General features: G+C 43.1%; 1 protein-coding gene across 1 annotated transcript in view; it reads left to right on the plus strand.

The window, feature by feature from the left end:
- Positions 1-17,685, plus strand: part of USP46 (ubiquitin specific peptidase 46) — a 62,927-nt gene that overhangs the window by 19,383 nt on the left and 25,859 nt on the right. The window contains exons 2-4 of the mRNA XM_043906788.1: positions 6,799-6,879; positions 9,282-9,495; positions 11,028-11,257. Of these exons, the coding sequence (XP_043762723.1) occupies positions 6,799-6,879; positions 9,282-9,495; positions 11,028-11,257 (525 nt within the window). The remainder of the gene's footprint in view (positions 1-6,798; positions 6,880-9,281; positions 9,496-11,027; positions 11,258-17,685) is intronic.

Here is a 17,685-nt window from a genome sequence, read left to right on the forward strand (position 1 = left end):
AGTTTGGTTCCAAGGGTAAATATTAGTAACATTCTGTATCCATGGGAAGGAATTCCTAGGATGTGTATTTATAAAAGGTCAGGGAAAATGGGGAAGTGGTTGAGGGTACCACTTAGGCCTCACTGAACAATAGATCTGGAGAGTGCACACACCCACGTCCAAATGATCATGGATATGGAAGCAATTCACACACCCTGACCATTCCCATCCACGCATCCATCCAACCATCCATCCATTCATCCATCCATCCATTTACCCACCCAGCACGACTGGGCCTGCCCTGTGCTATTCACTTAGTACTGTACTTGCAGGATTAAATAGGTTAAACATAGTCTTTGCTCCCATGAGACATGTAGTTTAGGGGATTAGACAGATATTAATAATCATGCAAAGAACAATTGGCATAAATACTGTAAGGGAGACAGTATGAGAGGAGGGTGGAGGTTGTTGGGGAGGGGGGTATGTCAGTTTTGTGTTGCCACAGTAAAATAGTACCACAAATTTAGCAGCTTTTTTTTTTTTTTTGGCCATGCTGTGTGGCGTGTGGGACCTGAATTCCCCAACCAGGGATCCAGCCAGTGCCCCCTGTGGTAGAAGCGCAGAGTCTTAAAACTGGACCACCAGGGACGTCCCTTAGCAGCTGAAAATGACAAGAGTTTATTCTCTTGGAGCTCTGGAGGTCAGAAGTCCTCAAATCAAGGTGTTGGCAGGGCTGCACAGCTTCCAGACATTCTAGGAGAGCCCTTTCCATTGTCTAGGGCCTGTCTGTTCCTTGGCTCATGGTGCATCCCGTCTTCAAGGCCGGCAGCATAGCATCCTCAGGTCTCTCTCTCTCAACTCTGCACGTGTCATCATGTCTCCTCGCTGACGATGGTACTCCTGCCGCCTCCTCATGAGGACCCTTGATGACACTGGGCCCACGCAGACCATCCAGGATAATCCCCCCATCTCAAGCTTCTTAAATCAGTCATATCTGCAAAGTCTCTTTTGCCACATCAGTTAACATATTCACCAGTTCTGCGGACTAGGGTGTGGGCATCCTGATTTGGTCCACACAATAAGGTACCGTTATTTTGTCAATCAAAGAGACTCCCTGAGTCTAGGGGTGGCTGGTGAGGAATTCCCTGCGAAGGATGTTAGGGTACAGCTGGGTGGAGAAGCAGGGGAAGAGCATTCAGGTGATGGATGGGAGGGAACTTGAGGATTTGAGGAACAGGACAAAGGCTGTCCTAGTGGGCCAAGTGTATGAGAGAATGTGTGGCCGGGGGGTGACCCTGGAGACAGCGCTGGAAGTTACTGGAGAATTTCAAAGCAGATGTGTATTTTATTTTTAAAAGCTTTAAAAAAATAATTTATTTATTTTTGGCTGTGCTGGGCCATCGTTGCTGCGAGGGCTTTTCTCTAGTTGCGGAGTGCGGGCTTCTCGTTGCGGTGGCCTCTCGTGGAGCACAGGCTCTGGGTGCACAGGCTTCAGGAGTGGCATGCGCATTCGGTAGTGGCGGCTGCCAGGCTCTAGAACACAGACTCAGTAGTTGTGGCACGTGAGCTTATTGGATTTTGGGATCTTACCAGATCACAGATTCTTTACTGGTGAGCCACCAGGGAAGCCCCAGATTTCTATTTAAAAAGAACAGTTTTGTTGCCATGTTGACGGTGGGGTTAAGGCCAGCAAGGTGGGTGTTGGATGCCATTTAGGAGGCTGTTTAAATTCAGATGAGAAATGGGGTGGCTTGGTCTCACTGGGGGCTGGAGGTTAAAGAGAAGCCGATGGACTTGAGCGATTTAAGGAGAGGGAATTAGTCAGTACACTGTGATGAATGAGTGGGGAGTGGGATGTTGGACCTGGCCCTGAGGTTTGTAGAAGGAGCTGGAATGAAGGTGGCATTGTCATGGACGAAGTGGGGAAACACCAGGAAAAGAGTGGATTTGGGGGGAAGGAGAAATGAAAGCTAGGGCTTGGAGTAGAATGATTTTGAGGGTCTGTGAGACAAGCAACTGGAAATGTCTATTCATCCTACCTGAATGATCTCAGAAGTGAACTTTCAGCGATCAAGGTGGTGAAGAGTTTGAGGTGTTCGGCACATAGCTGCTGACTAAAGCCTGGTTATTATCTGGACCCTCCACAGAGAGGCATGGAGGGAGGGAGGGAGCCCTCAGATAGTGGCTGGGGAAAGCTAGCAGCCGTGCGTGCCGTCCAGAGTTGACCGTGTGTGGAGTGCATCAGGGTAGCACCCAGAAGGGGCTATTTTGAGGAGAGATGGCGAGGTGAGAAAACAGACAGGTCTCAACACGTGTTATGGAAAACTTCAAACACAGTGTATGAGTTTCCTCTTGCTGCTGTAACAAGTTACCATGACCTTAAGTGGCTTAAACAGCACAAATTTATTATCTTATAGCCTCAAGGTCAGAAGTCTGAGCTGGGTTTCCCTGAGCTAAAATGAAGGCAGTACAGTGCTGTGTTTTTCCTGGCGGCTCTAGTGGAAACTGCTTCCTTGCCTTTTAAGCTTCGAGAGGCTGCTTGGTTCTCTGGCTCCTGGCCCCTTCCTCCGCCTACAAAGTCAGCAGAGGCATGACTTACACATAGTATCGCTTTCATCGGTTGTCCTGCTCTGTCTCCCACTTTTAAGGATACCTGTGATTACGTGGCACCCAACTGGATGGTCCAGGACAATCCCCCTATTTTTGGTCAGCTGATTAGCAAATCAATCCTTCTGCAATCTAAATTTCCCTGTGCCGTGTAACATGATGTCATCACAAGTTCTGGGAGTGAGGACATGGGCATCTTTGGGAGACCATTACCCTGCCCATAATATATGTAAAAGTATAAACAGGATGGTATAATAAGCCCCATGTACCCATGCTCAGCTTCAACAGCAGAGTTTTATCCCCACCCCCCACCTCCCACTTCTCCCCATTGGATTATTTGAAACAGCTCTTAGAAATCTTCTGATTCATTTGTAAATGTTTCAGAATAGACAGTTGTTTAAAGTAGTTTAGCTGTGAAAAGAAGGTGAGAAAAGATGGGGACTGGGGAGATAGATGTGGGAAGAAGATGTGTGTGTGTATTTTCACATGTGAGACATGTAGGCATGTTCAGTTCAGCAGGGCAGGATCTAATAGTGCAGGAGCAATTGACCTTGAACGAGAGTGAGATCTCCATCATTGACAGGGAGGCATGTAGGTTTGAAGATTTTGGAGTGTGTAATTAAGAAAGTTCCTCTCTGCTGGTTTTATTTTGTTATTTTTGCTGTTGAGTAGGAGGCCAGTGAGAGGGGCAAAGGAGTGTAAGAGTTTTGAGGAGCTTGGAGAAGGCTGGAAATAGTCACTGTGGAGTGGAGAATGAGCGTGTTAGAGAAACGCTATTGGAATGTAGGCATGTTGAGAGTTGGCCTAAATTTGGTGAGTTCAGTTGAGTGCAGTCAGCTTGGGGTGTGACTTCTCCCCTCTAATGTTGCTCATCTGTCCGGGTTCAGAGAAGGTGGATAGTTTGGTCCCCTCTGGGTTGACTTTTTGCCAAGTAGTATAAGCAAAGGACGGGTATGGGGGTGTTTATGAGCGCCATTGAAATCATGATCCATGGACTCTAAGCTGGATGAGAAAGGAGAAGGGTGAGGGGTTCCGGCGAGTCTCTGTGTGGCTGTAATGGGATGAGCCGGCAGGCAGAGCCCAGCCTGCCTGGGTTTAGGGTGGTGACCAGATCCAGGCTGTGTCTTTGGGAGTGGGTAGCTGGAGTGGAGTGGAATAAAAGGCAGCTGCAGAAGAGGACGCCAACACTGAGAGAGCAGGTGTGGGAAGGTGCTTTCACCTGGATCCCGAAACCACCCAGCATGACGGCAGGAGACGGGGTGTCAAGGTAGGTCGCTGGGGGATGGGGTTTAGGCAAGATGAGGAGAAAGGAAGGGGTTTGTACAGTGCTGGGAGGCATGGGCTGCAGAGGGCAGATTTTAAAAAATTATGTATTTATTTCCACAGGCTTTCACTAGTTGCAGCGAGCAGGGGCTGCCCGCGAGTTTAGTGCATGGGCTTCTCATTGCGGGGGCTTCTCTTGTTGCAGAGTGTGGGTTCTGGGACCTGCGGGCTTCAGTAGTTGCGGCACATGGGCTCCAGGGTGCACGGACTCAGTAGTTGCAGGCACAGGCTTGGTTGCTCCATGGCACATGGGATCTTCCTAGATCAGAGATTGGACTCGTGTCCCCTCCATTGGCAGGCAGATTCTTAGCCAGCGGGCCACCAGGGAAGCCTGAGGGTAGCTGTTCTGACAAAAGGGTGACCTTGCAGAGATCTGGAAGCAGCCCAGGGAGAGAGAGCATCTGCGAGAGCATGAGCAGGCCTGACCTGCGGCGTGGCCGGGAAGTGTGGGTCTCCCTGTTAGCTCCTTCCCTCTTCCTGAGCTGTGCTGTGGGCGCCTCCTCGCCCGCTGCCCCTTGTCCAGGGTGTCCTCTCAAGCACCACCGCGACCCCCCGCCCCAGCCCCCAGTCACTGTGGTCAGCCTGAGTCTCCACCAGCACTGCCCCCCACCCTCACCAGCTCCCTCTTCGGTGGGAAAGTTAAGATAGATAGAAGAAAAAAGCAGACTCCATTCAGGAATTCCCAAATAGCAGAAGTCATGGGTTGAGTAAATGGCTGCCTCATAGAGAAAGATTTAGTGAGATCTGTCTCCATGTGCCCTGCTTTTATATCTGACACTCCTCTGGGGCACTAAGCCACATGTCCTAACGTTGCTTCAGAAATGGCCGCGCGTGTATTTAATGCACATTGTTTACATCGATTTATGATCGAGATGTAGCTTTATTGGAAAATATTAGTGATTTTTTTTCAGTTCCATGAAATCCTGCTTTAATTTTAAGAATTGAGCCTGTATATGGAGTCACATCATTGTGAAGGCAACGAATCGCTCCCTACCCCCCAGCCGGACCCCTCACCATTAAAAGATAGTGAAACTGTTGTGCACACAAATAGCCACTGAATGTTAAGTCTCTGTTGACGAGTAAGGGACTTTAGATTGGTGGAACAGTATAATGGACAAGTGGAAACAAAGGATATTATGATAAGAGGATGGAATGTACTATTTCTGCTGAGGTTCTGTTTGCTCAGAATTGAGTTGTTCTGCATTTATTGCTTGCTTGTTGACACATGACCATCTTGACAGGTTCTTAGTCTGCCTTTTGGCCATTTCTTTCTGTGATAGGAGATTCTAATTATACGAATCCAGAATAAGTAGCAGCAGCAGATTTATTTTTTATAAAGCCTAAGAGTCTCTTTTTAAAGTGCCTGTCTCCCAGATCTTTGAGAGTCTGTGAGCTGTAGGTCTTCTGTGATAGCCCGAGGATTTGAGGAGCATCGAATGATGTAGAGCTGTAGGTAACCATGGGGCCTGGTCCTCCCCACCCCCAGATTACTCACCTGGTTGGACTGAACTTTGGTCACTTTTCCTAATCCCAGTATCCAGGCCTTGGGGGAAAATGATCATCAGTGAGGTATTGCCAGGCCTCAGGGCTTAGCAGGGCTCAAGAAATGGTTTTATTCAGTAGGATTGCTCTGCATAGTATTTGGTTAAGACTGTGAAATCCCAAGTCTGCCTCCAGGGTTCAAGTCTAAGCTCTGCCACTTATTGACTGTGGTTCTTGGACAGATTCTCAACCATTCAAAGCCTTAAGTTCCTAACTTTTAAATGGGGATTATAATAGTAAGTACTTACCTGATGCTGAAGCTCCAATACGTTGGCCACCTGACGTGAAGAGCTGACTCATTGGATCCTGGGAAGACCTGATGCTGGGAAAGACTGCAGGCAGGAGGAGAAGCGGGCGGCAGAGGATGAGATGGTTGGATAGCATCACTGACTCAGTGGACATGAGTTTGAGCCAACTGCAGGAGATAGTGAAGGAGTCTTGTATGCATTCTATGGAGTTGCAAAGAGCTGGACACGACTGAGCGACTGAACAACAATTTACCAGATGGGAATGTTGTGAGAATAAATAGTGCAGTCCCTGGCACATGGTGGGAGTATCCAGTAACTTATTATCCTCATGTTGGAGTGTTGAACTTGAGTATGCATGGCTTACGATTTGATACACTTGAGAACAGTTAGGTTTTAAATTCTATGTCTCCAGTATTTATATGTCCTTGGACATTTTACTTTCTCAGTAAGGCCTTCCCTGCCCACCCTATTTAAAGCTGCAGCTATCCGTCCTTCACTCCTCCCCACCCCGTGCCTGCCCTCCTCCCCGCTCCCTGGAGCCCCTGCCCTCGTTTCCGGCTTTGCTTTTCTCCACAGCACTCATGGCATTCTGATGTGCTGTCCATTGTACTTGCTTTTTCTTTCAGACTATCTTTGTCCACTGTTCTGTTGTCAGAGCCTAGAATAGTGCCTGGCATGTGGTGGGTGCACAGAGATAAATCTTTATCAGACACACACCATTGACTTTGAAATTGGTGGTACGATTCTATACACCACTGAGTAGTGTAAAAGCTACTCCAGGAATCTGAGCTTAGAACATTTTATTTGGAAGTTCTGAGTGGTAGGCTCGGTGCCTGTCCTAAACCTCCTTTCCTAATGGAAGGTCATTGAAACTGGGTAGAACAGGTTTGAGGGATGATGAAGTTGGGTGAGGAGAGGACAGGCTGACCTCATAACCTCATCTACGGTTTACTTCCAATACCTGTTTTCAGTGTGACCACCTCCAGACTCCGTGGCCACTAGGGGAAATGTTGGTCTCAATAGCCGGCTCTCTCAAGTAGCCTTTTGCTTTCTTGTCTGTTTTACACGCAACAGAACTTTTGCTGTTTTTCTCTTTTAGGGCACCAATGCCTCTGCTCTGGAAAAAGACATTGGTCCAGAGCAGTTTCCGATCAATGAACACTACTTCGGATTGGTCAACGTAAGTATTTTGAAACGTACTGTTTTAGTCAGGTGTTTCAGCATTCTTGAAGCAATGTCACTGCCATTTTCATCATTACCAAGTTTTAAATAATCGTTCATACTCCTTGGTTACCATAGGTGGCAAATACCCCAGTGGGGGATATTTAGTCCAGTTTTTGGAAGCATGAGTTGCCCCAGAAGAGGAGGTTTAATTAGTGCATTATTAGGTCAGAGTCTCATTTTTCCCTCGTGCCTTAAAGGATTTCCTTTGCACACTAACCTTCAGAGCAATGTTATCAGCCTTTGTAGTAAGACCTGCTTTTGTGGTCCTCCCTTACCATCTGCGTGGGCTCGTCAGCTCAGCCAGAGTGTTGAAAGGGTTACCAGCTCAGCACCAGCGGGTGCTTCACGGCATAATTTGGTATTTGAAGCATCAGTGGGAAGTGGGGGGAGACTGGGGCCAGTCTATCTCTAAATCCCTTGGCCTCATTTCACTTGTGCTCAGCAACGGTCCCCGTGTATACAGCCAGACTTGTCAGGCTGTGTGTCCTGGATAAGTTCATGATGGCCGGGTAGTAAGGCAATATTACCCTCCACCCTCATGAGCTTTCTTCTCTAGCTGATCCTTTCGCTCTGGGATGGAGGATTTAAATAACATCAGTGGTTCCCTCAAAAGCACCAGGTTTTCTGGAACAACTGCTCTGAGCATGGTCTGTCAGAACTCAGGTGTCATAGGTCATAATTTCTACGGGGAGTGTTCTGAGTGAATGCCGCTTGTGGAATAACAGAGTGGACATTGTCTCTGAAGTAGTACAGACCTAATCCAAGGTCTGCCTGTGCTGTTCCCCAGCTGTGTGATCTTGGGCAAGTCCCTTCCCCTCTCTGAGCTTCCATTTCGCCCTCTGTGAAATGGATCACAGCGGTTTCTACCCTCTGGCTTATAGTGAAGGATCCATGAGAGGTCCTATTGGAGGTCCTGACATGAGGCCGAGGCACACAGTGACACTCGGTACATGTTCCTTTTCTTTCCCAGGAGTTGTTCACTGGTCCAGGGACCAAGTGTTACTAAAGGGTGTCTGGCTAAAGGTGAGGCACTGAGTAAAGAAAAGGATGGAAGGAGAAGTCTAAAGTACTGGAATATAGGGCACTGTGTTGATGGAATACTGACATAATTTTAATGCAACTTTTTAGGCATTGTGCAAAGGCCTCTTGCTTAAGCTCTATGAGGGTAGTTATTCAAGTTGCGGGAATTCTGCCTTGGCCAGGGAAAAGACAGATGCAGACTATGGAGGAATAAAGAACTAAAGCCATCTCCTAGTCTGGGGAAGCATTGTAAGTTCTAAACCTGTTAATAGTTTTATACATGTTCACTTCAAATGGTAGTTCATGAAAGTTACAGCTTCTCTTTAAAAAGGGGTTTGTCTCATCACATAATTGTGTCAAAGTAGATTAAAGTGTATAAAAATAGGAAGTGTTCTATCTTAGCATATGAAGAAATGTCACGTTAAGGATGGCCATGCATCTGCCTCACTCTTGGGCAGATGAAACACAGCCAACAGCCAGGCTTGAGAAGATGTTTGTGTTCTATTTTAATCTTACACAGCATTTTCTAATCTGCTATTAATCTTCTAATTGCCTTAGATGGTTTTCCTCTTTATTTTAGCACGTATGAGAAATTCTAAAATGAACGTCTCAGCTATGTGTTCTCCCATAGTATTGGTTATCCAGTCAGTTGAAAACCAGTGAGATGATGACTTTTTGCCTCTTTAAATCATAACCGTGGCTTTTGAGAAGTGCAAAGTGTTACTCCGTGGGTCCTACTATGATGGCAGGAGACCAGGACCTATGTGGTATTGTATTGAGACAGTGGCTATTTCAGCAGAAACAAGATTGCTGTGGAGAAAGTGAGGCAATTGGTCTGAAGCCTGTGGAGGAGTGCCAGACGCTTGAAAGAGAGAAACTTAAAACAAGTCCCCACTCGGTTAAGGCTGTTTCAGCTGAGCAAGTGGCTCCTAGTAGCTGGATTTCTTTCTGATTGGGGTTTTTATTTTCCCTGTCATAGGAGCTTTGATATGTTGCAGTGTGACATCTTTTGTGTCGCCAGCTGCTTTTCTATGTCTCCATATCATGTTGATTTTTTTTTCTTCTTCACTCTCTCTTTAAGCACCAGAAAGTCTCATTAGATTTTTAAAAACCAAGGCTGAGTGCTCCTTATCATTTTATAGAGACTTTTATAGCCTAGCGAGCTCTCCAGCTTGTGTATACTAGCATTCATTTCCCTAGTGATCAGATGGTCACTGGTGTTCTGCGTGGCTTACTGGTCTACCACGGCACGCAGACCGTGACACGGGATCTGGGCCAGTTCACACAAGGGCGGCCCGGAGAACCCTGATTTAAATCGCCCTTCTTGTCCTTTGGCAGTTCGGAAACACATGCTACTGTAACTCCGTTCTTCAGGCCCTGTACTTCTGCCGGCCGTTCCGGGAGAATGTGCTGGCATACAAGGCCCAGCAAAAAAAGAAAGAGAACTTGTTGACATGCCTGGCAGATCTTTTCCACAGCATCGCCACACAGAAGAAGAAGGTCGGCGTGATCCCACCAAAGAAGTTCATTTCGAGGCTGAGAAAAGAAAATGGTGAGTGGCATGGAGACAAATGTGTTTCAGTTAAGGAGAATCAACAGGTCTGCGTAACCTCAAAATGAATCCCCCCCTCCCTTTTTTTTAATGGGAAAATAGTATGGCCAATTACTCAAATATCTGTTTTTAAATAAAAGATATTTCTTCTTTGCCACCCAGTATATAAAGCAAAATTGGATAAAAAAAAATACTTAAAAATTCTGATTGGAACTTCCTTAGTGGTTCAGTGGTTAATACTCCACATGGCCAATGCAGAGGGTGTGGGTTCAATCTCTGGTCAGGGAATTAAGATCCCACATGCCACATGGCCAAAAAAAAAAAAAAAGTAATTTATCATTTCAAAATGGAATGATATTTTTATTTGCTCCACATTAGGAGGACTTTTTTCTGGGTAGGATCATTATAAGAGTAAAAATTGCCCAAGGCAGGACACTGACTGGAATAAGTAGGTTGATGAAATAATTGAATAAAATAGTACTGTCTTATAAACTTGTCATAAGTGATTAAACTAAATGCACATTATCTAATTAGAGCCTCTGCTGTTTTAAAAATAATACCTCTGATTTTTATATGTCTAAAAGAGTTGAAGGATATCAAATTGATATTTTTCTATAATAAAAATGTCCTGCTGTCACTTGATTTTCTTCCTTTTTTTTCCTGTATCTGGTTTTTTTTGGGAGACGTGGTGGTAGAGACGAGGTTATACCAGAAGTTTTGCATGGGTAAATTTATGACTATAGAAATATTTGATATGGCAACTTGTGTTTAGCCTAGATTTCAGCCGTGTTGCAACAGACTTGCACAGTTAATAAGATGTTTGTTTTATAAAGTCTCATTTAATTTGATTGCTGTCTTTTGAAGTTGTAGTTTATACAGACCAGAATAAAAATCATCTGAGAAGGAAGCAGAACCCTCCCAAGTCTCCCTTGTGAACATGATTAATAATGAAGTTTCACAGCTGCATTCATCTCTTGATTGATTGTCCTTATGGCAGGGAGCAGCAGTGGGGCTGCTGGAATCTTCTGTATCTGGTTTCAGAATGCTATCAGATAGATACATTCTCGTGTATATCTCTCGTCTCCCTTATGTGTTTCATTTAAGCTGCTTCCAGGCTGGTTCAGAGTTTAATATGGTCTTTGGGAAGAGACCCCGTCACTCTGGATAGATTACAAAGTGAATAATTGATCATTGGTGGTCATATTATATTAAATATTGATATTTTATCAAGGAGCTCAAGTATTTCCTGTTCTTTCCTTTTTTTGTAGAGCAAATACAAATGTTTGTAGCTGTATATATATATGATGACTTTACAGAGGGAGATTGGGAAAATTTAGTTCTCGGTGGTAAAAAGTAGAAGTGAACAAAAAATATTTTAAAAAACTTATCCATTGAAGTTGCAAGATAGAGGTGAATATATCCCATACATGTCCACTCTTTCGATATAAAAATTGAAACGTGGTTTGTAAAATTAAGCATTTCCTTTGCTTTTCAAGAGCCAGAGACTGAAATAACAACCCTCTCCTTTCCAGATCTCTTTGATAACTACATGCAGCAGGACGCCCACGAATTTTTAAATTATTTGCTAAACACTATTGCGGACATCCTGCAGGAAGAGAAGAAACAGGAGAAACAAAATGGAAAGTTAAAAAATGGCAACATGAATGAACCTGCGGAGAATAATAAACCAGAACTCACCTGGGTCCATGAGATTTTTCAGGGAACGCTCACCAATGAAACTCGATGCTTGAACTGTGAAACTGTAAGCGTCACGAGGGCGTTCATGTAACTTGCTTGTGCATATTTGTGCGTGAGCTGTGTTGTGCGTGAGTGCAGTGTGACATCTTAGCACCTAGCAGTTCTCTGCCTTGTACATAAATTGCTCTGTTTATATGTGTGAGCCTCAGATGCAAACTTTGGAAGCTTGTCTCCATCTAAGATGTCTCAGCCGGTGGAAGTAGAGTGATGAGGGAAAAATCTCAAAAACTTAGATCGCTATGCAGCATGGGCTAATTTGAGGGTCTAAAGGTTGAACTATTGAATTGGACTTCTGCCAGTTAGCTTGAAAAGATTTGGGCCACGAGGAAGTCATGTGTGACTTAGACCATTTCCTCGGCATAAAGGGAATCGGCTGTGCTATGGTGAACTTGAACTCAGAAGACAGGCCTGACTTCTGATCCTCCAGCAGTTAGCTGGGTGTCTGGGATGAATCTCTGACAGTGCTGTTGCAGGGCCTGGAGTCTGGCACACGGTGGGCACTTAGTGTTGAATTTGAAGATGTTTTCCGGAGGGTGATTCACGAGGTCACGTTGGCTTCATATGTTTGATTTAACTCTGTGAGTGGCCTCATGATGTGGTAGATAAAGCCCAACTCTAGGGCCAGGCTGCCAGGTTTGGAGCTGTGGGACCTCATCTGTAAACTGGAGGTGATGAGACTGCTTATCTCCTAGGGTTGCTGGTTGTTGGTTTAGGTGCAAAGTCGTGTCCGACTCTTGTGACCCCATGAACTGTAGCCCACCAGGCTCCTCTGTCCATAGGATTTTCCAGGCAAGAACACTAGAGCAGGTTGCCATTTCCTTTTCCAGGGGATCGTCCCAACCCTGGAATCGAACCTAGGTCTCCTGCCCTGCAGGCAGATTGTCTACCGACTGAGCTACCAGGGAAGCCCCAGGGTTGCTGGGAGGATTAAACGAGTTAACTCTTGGACAGCACTTAAAGACTATGCTTGGCACATACCAGCCAAGTATGCAGTAAAAATCAGCTTTTGTTATTTATTATTTTAACTACTCACAATATAGAGAGTATGGGCTCATTTGGGGTCTCAAAGTTTAACACTATGAAAAATTCTGAAGGATTGTGCATTTCAAGGGGAGAGAATGACTTTCAGCAGATTCTGTAAGGGGACTAGGACCCAGAAATAGTTAAGAAATGTGAACTTAAGCGGGAGGCTTTTTCTTTTTTGGCAGTCTTCTATCTTTTTAAACAAGTTTTGAAGCATTCTGATACGTTCATTGTAGAAATAATTAGAAAACATAGCTAAGCAAAAAGAGACTAAAAGTTACCAGTAATCTCCACTAGAGATGATAAATTTGTAACTTTTTCTAAAAATTGTGATCATGTTAGCCCAGAGATAACCACTTAAACATTTTAGCATTCTGAAATATATCCTGCCAAAACATTTTCTACACATATTGATCTATCTAGAGATCTCTCCTCCCTCCCTTTCTCCTTCTGTTCCTTTATATTTTATATTCCATTAAAATTCAGTGGAATATAGAAGTAGAATGTGTAATAAACTCATATGTGTATTACTTGGGGTCAATGATTGTTAGCACACTGATGCGTCTTGATCATCTTTCCTGTCATATCCCCCTTCACTGAACCAGTCTGTTTTTAAGGACGTCCCAGGTAACATCATTTCTCATTTCTTCATTACTTTGCTATAAATCTCTGAAAGATAATAAAAGGTAAGAAAAAAAATTTTTTTTAAAAACATTAGTACAATACCATTATCACACCTAAAAATGATTCCTTTAGATCGTTATTCACTCAGTGTTCAAGTTTCTCTATGTCTTTTTTTTTTTTTTAAACAGCTAATTAATTCAAATCTGGATCCAAACATGATCCATACATAGTCCATATTTTCTTTGGGAGAGTTTGTATACATTTTGAATGTTTGGTAGAACTCAGAACTTACCTTTACATCCTTAAAACATATAGTTCAGTTTGCCTTATTTTAGATCTCTATATGAATGAAATCATACAATATGTGTTCTTTTGCATCCTATTTTTTTTCCTCACTAACCCTTGTGAGATTTATTTGTGTTGTTACATGATGCTTTAGTTCATTCATTCTCATTGTCCTATGTCAGTATTTATACAACTCTTAATTTTTATGATACAAGCTATTTACTTGAGATTTACTTCTTAATATTTGCTTTCTATTGAATTAATTATTGCCTGAAAATATCACAATTCATGAATCCATTTTACTGCTGACGGATATTTAGTTGTTTTCAATTTGGGGCAACTATGAGCAATGAACATTCTAACATATAATCTCGTATACATAAATTTAGTTTCTTTAGGATATATGCACAGAAGTAAATTTGTTAGGGCATTAGGTGTGCTTATCATTAAACTGATTTGAAAATATCAAATTCCCACTTGGTGTATAAGTATTCTCATTTCTCCACATTCTTGTCTATACCCACTATTCTGATATCTTCACTTTGGTAATATAGTGGCTGTATAGACAAGTATCCTTTTATTCAATAAATACCTTTTTTTCTCTTTCACATGTACTAAGTAAAGATATAGACACTGAGGATGCAGTGAGATCTTTGCCTTTCTGGAAGTTTGAGCATGAATGATAGACATAACAAAATGAATAATGAGTTTTGTAATTATGATTGCAAAATTCTGTGTAGGAGGACAGAGTGTTCTGTGAGCTTTGATACAGGAATCAGAACAATGGGTCATCACATCTCTTCATTTAATCAGGTAACCTTCCCCAGATTGTACCGCTGGCCTAATCCTTTTGGTTATCTTTGAAATGAACACAGTTACTAAATCTATCTTGTGATTCTCTGCATGGATTTTCAGAAAGGCTCAGATAGGCTCAGTCACATTTGTAATTTCTTTTTTTGTCTAAGAACAAGTCAGTTAATCCCAACAAATACAAAGGTTGCACCCCCAGACAACTGTATTGCAGAAGCTATTACTGAGCCTGTTAGTTCATGGAGGGTTACTGTGGATCAGAAGCCTGTGCCCAAAGATTCCTCCAAAACTTTTGTATCATACCATAGTGTTTATTTCAGTGGGATTCCAATCATTCCAACCATTTATACTTCATTTGCGGAAAACAATGAGACTGTGTCTTTGTGGAGGATGGTGCGCTTTGAAAAACCTGAATCTTTTTCCCCCACCACAATTTTATTTTTTAATTTATTATTTAAATGGAGGATAATTGCTTTGCAGTGTTGGTTTCTGCCCTACAACAATGTGAATCAGTCATAATTATATATATCTCTCCTCCTTCTTGAGTCTTGAGTCTCCCATCCCTCTCCCATCCCACCCCTCTACATCACAGAGCGCCAGACTGGGCTTCCTGTGTTGTATAGTAATAATTAGATTTGTGGCAAGAGTTGTTTTTTTTCCCCCTCTGGAGTTACTTGGATAATCACCTCCATTTTCTTAGAGACTTTAACTGGTTGGGATCCTAGGAGTCACCTAATCCTTTCTCGCCCTGTGTCCAAGTCCCTCCAGTGACGTCCTAGCCAGTTGGTCACCAGCATCTGCTGGATTCTGTCCAGCGATAGGGAACCCAATCTCCCCCGGCGACGCCTTCCATTTTTAGAAAGCTCTGATTGTTAGAAAGCCATCTACTTTCTAAGAAAATACATAGTCTGCAGGCTTTTTCATTGTTGTTATTGTAGAATGTTGAGAACTTAGTGTAAAAGAAGACCGTAAGTTTTCCTTCACAGGGTGAGAAATACAGGGCTCCATTTGAGTACTGACCTCTGCCCAGGGCAAGCAGCCTTTTCAGAGTGCTTCCGGCGGAATTGCCAAGGCCATTAGTGAGTGCTCACAGTGGGATTAAACTGCACTGGATCTGGAGCAGCAAATTGGCCCCTGGGGGAGCCTCGCTGTTTGGGAGGCCTCAGCTGGTAGTTCCTCCAATTGTGCAAAAATCTTTTATGCCAGTCTTCATGCTTTCAGACAACAATGATTTTTGTCTTTTTCTGGGTCTCACCCTTTGTAAATGTTGCCTGGGATTGCAGTGCAAATGTCAAGGGAAAAGTTTATGGAGAACAGCCGGTTTTCATTCTGCAGTAGAACTGGGGAGACAATTTTAAGGGGCTCATCCTGTGCCGAATTTTCCAGATGACCTTGACCAAGGTACTTTAGAATTGAGGCATGGGATTTTCCAGTCTAGCCTCAGCGCTCCCTTGGTTATCCTCTGCTCGGATCACAAGATTTGCTGCACCAGTTGGAGCTTAATTTTGTTGTTGTTAATTTTCTCCCCTTTCTGTTTAATCCGAGTTTTTGCTTTGCAAATTTGTGGTTTTCATAGCTTCTCAGTGGCTTTAACGCATTTATATCTGTTGCTAGAGCCAGAAGTTTATCTGAAGATCTGCTTTATTAAGTGCCAATTGTAGGCTCCTTCTTGCTTTGTCTGCCAAGGTTAAAATGGATTCAGTAGAGCTTCTGAGCCCTGTACAGAGGAGCAGTGGGGGGTGGGCACGTGGTCGCTGAGTAATGGTTCTGAGTTCCTGGGATTCAGGGGGGCTGTCATTGCCACTTTTCCTGAGCCCACCTTCTTGGCATCGCCTCTGAGCCAGTTTTCAGTTACTAGCAGAACAGCATGGAGCCGCCACCTGGTCACCTTTACTGCTAAGCCCAGTAAAGGCTGCTGGGAATTTAGAAGCACATTTGAATAGGATTTTAATTACTCAGGAACTTAGCAAAGCTTGTGATTTTTTATGTATGCCCTGTATATTAATTTGTTCTATTAATTTGTAATTAAAAAGAAGAGCAAGTAGGATCTCTTCCAGTCTTTTAAAATTAGTTGCTGAGGAAGTCCATGCCCGGAATGAGGAGGGAAGAAAGGAGAATAAGATGTAGCCTGTACCTACTGAGAGTATTGGAGTCTTAGCGATATATATGTTTCCTTGGAGACAAGCTGTGTTTTCACTTAGACCAGAATGAGATTCTTCTGTGTGGGAAGAAAATGGTTTTATTTTCTGGCAGTTTCCTGGGAAGAGAGAAAAGGGGGAAATTGCTTGATCACTCACTGCTTTTGACTATGTCAGTCTGAGACAGGGAGAAGGAGAGAGGAAAATCCACGTGGAAGAGTTAGTGCCGTGTTTTGACATCCCTGGCCTGGCTAACCCACCTGAGCAGCACTTGCTCACTCTTAATTCTGGAAGCAGTTTGCACTGGGAATTGAGAAAGTTACTTTCTCCAGTCCTTTAATTAGATTTGTACCTTTCTTCCCTCTCCCTAGAATAATTAAGTAGAGGAAAAGATTTGCATTTAACGGGAGACAGTGTTTCTTTGTTTTTATCCCCCTTTAAGTACAAGAACTTTAGTAGAACTATCTAAATTATGTGTGAATTTCAGTTGGCTAGATTCCTTTTATTATCTCTCAAAGAAGGGCATTTTGAGTTTTTAAAAAGTTTTACTGATTAAAAATAATACCCATGAATTATGTTTTTAAAAATCAGGCACAAGAATGTATAAACAGTAAATCATCCATAATTCTGCCACCCAGATGCCACTGTTGGCATTTAGATATCTTTTCATTTGTTCAGCCTTTTGTTCAGTTATGTATTCATTTATTTAGTGAATATTAATATTAATCTATTAAATAATGGAAATTATTTTAGTACTAGAGATATAGCAGTTAAAGCAAACAGAAAAGACAGTACCTGCTCTTTTATTTACTAATGTACACATTTAAAGCTATACTTTTTCCTTTTAGCACTGGTTACTTTTTCCTTTTAGCATGCAACCAATGCTGGTTGCATCTCTCAAATCCGGATATGTTTTCTTTGTCAGTAGCTCAAAATATTTTCTAATTTCTCTTGTGTCTTTTTTTCGTTTTACTCATGTATTACTTAGAAGTATGTTGTTTAATTTTCAAACACGTGGTGTTTTCCCAGGTTTTTTAATGTTTTCCAATTTCATTCTCTTTTGGTTAAGGAATATATTCTGTATGATTTCAGTCTTTTAAAATTTATTGTAACATGTTTTGGATCCTAACACAATGTCTGTCTTGGTAAATGTACTTGAAAACTGGGTGTCTCAACCCTAGAACTGTTAACCGTCTGGATCCGGTGTTTCTTGGTTGTGGGGTACTGCTCTGAGCATGGTTAGCTGCATCCCTGGCTTCCACCTACTGGATGCTGATAGCACCCCCAAAGATGTGACAGCAAAGATGTCACTCAGCTCAATTCAGTTCAGTCGCTTCGGAAAAAGATGTCTCTAGACATGGCCAAATATTCCCCGAAAGGCAAAATTTCCCTTATTAAGAACCATTGAGTCGAAAATGATTTGTATTTTGTAGTGGTTGGGTATAATATTCTATAATCATCAGTAGGTCATGACGATTGGTAGAATTATTCAGATTGTCTGTGTTTTTCTTAACTCCCCCCCTCCCCCTGCCAACCCTGGTTTTATGTAATT

Source organism: Cervus elaphus, chromosome 6 (genome assembly GCF_910594005.1).
Source record: "Cervus elaphus chromosome 6, mCerEla1.1, whole genome shotgun sequence".
NCBI lineage: Eukaryota > Metazoa > Chordata > Mammalia > Artiodactyla > Cervidae > Cervus > Cervus elaphus.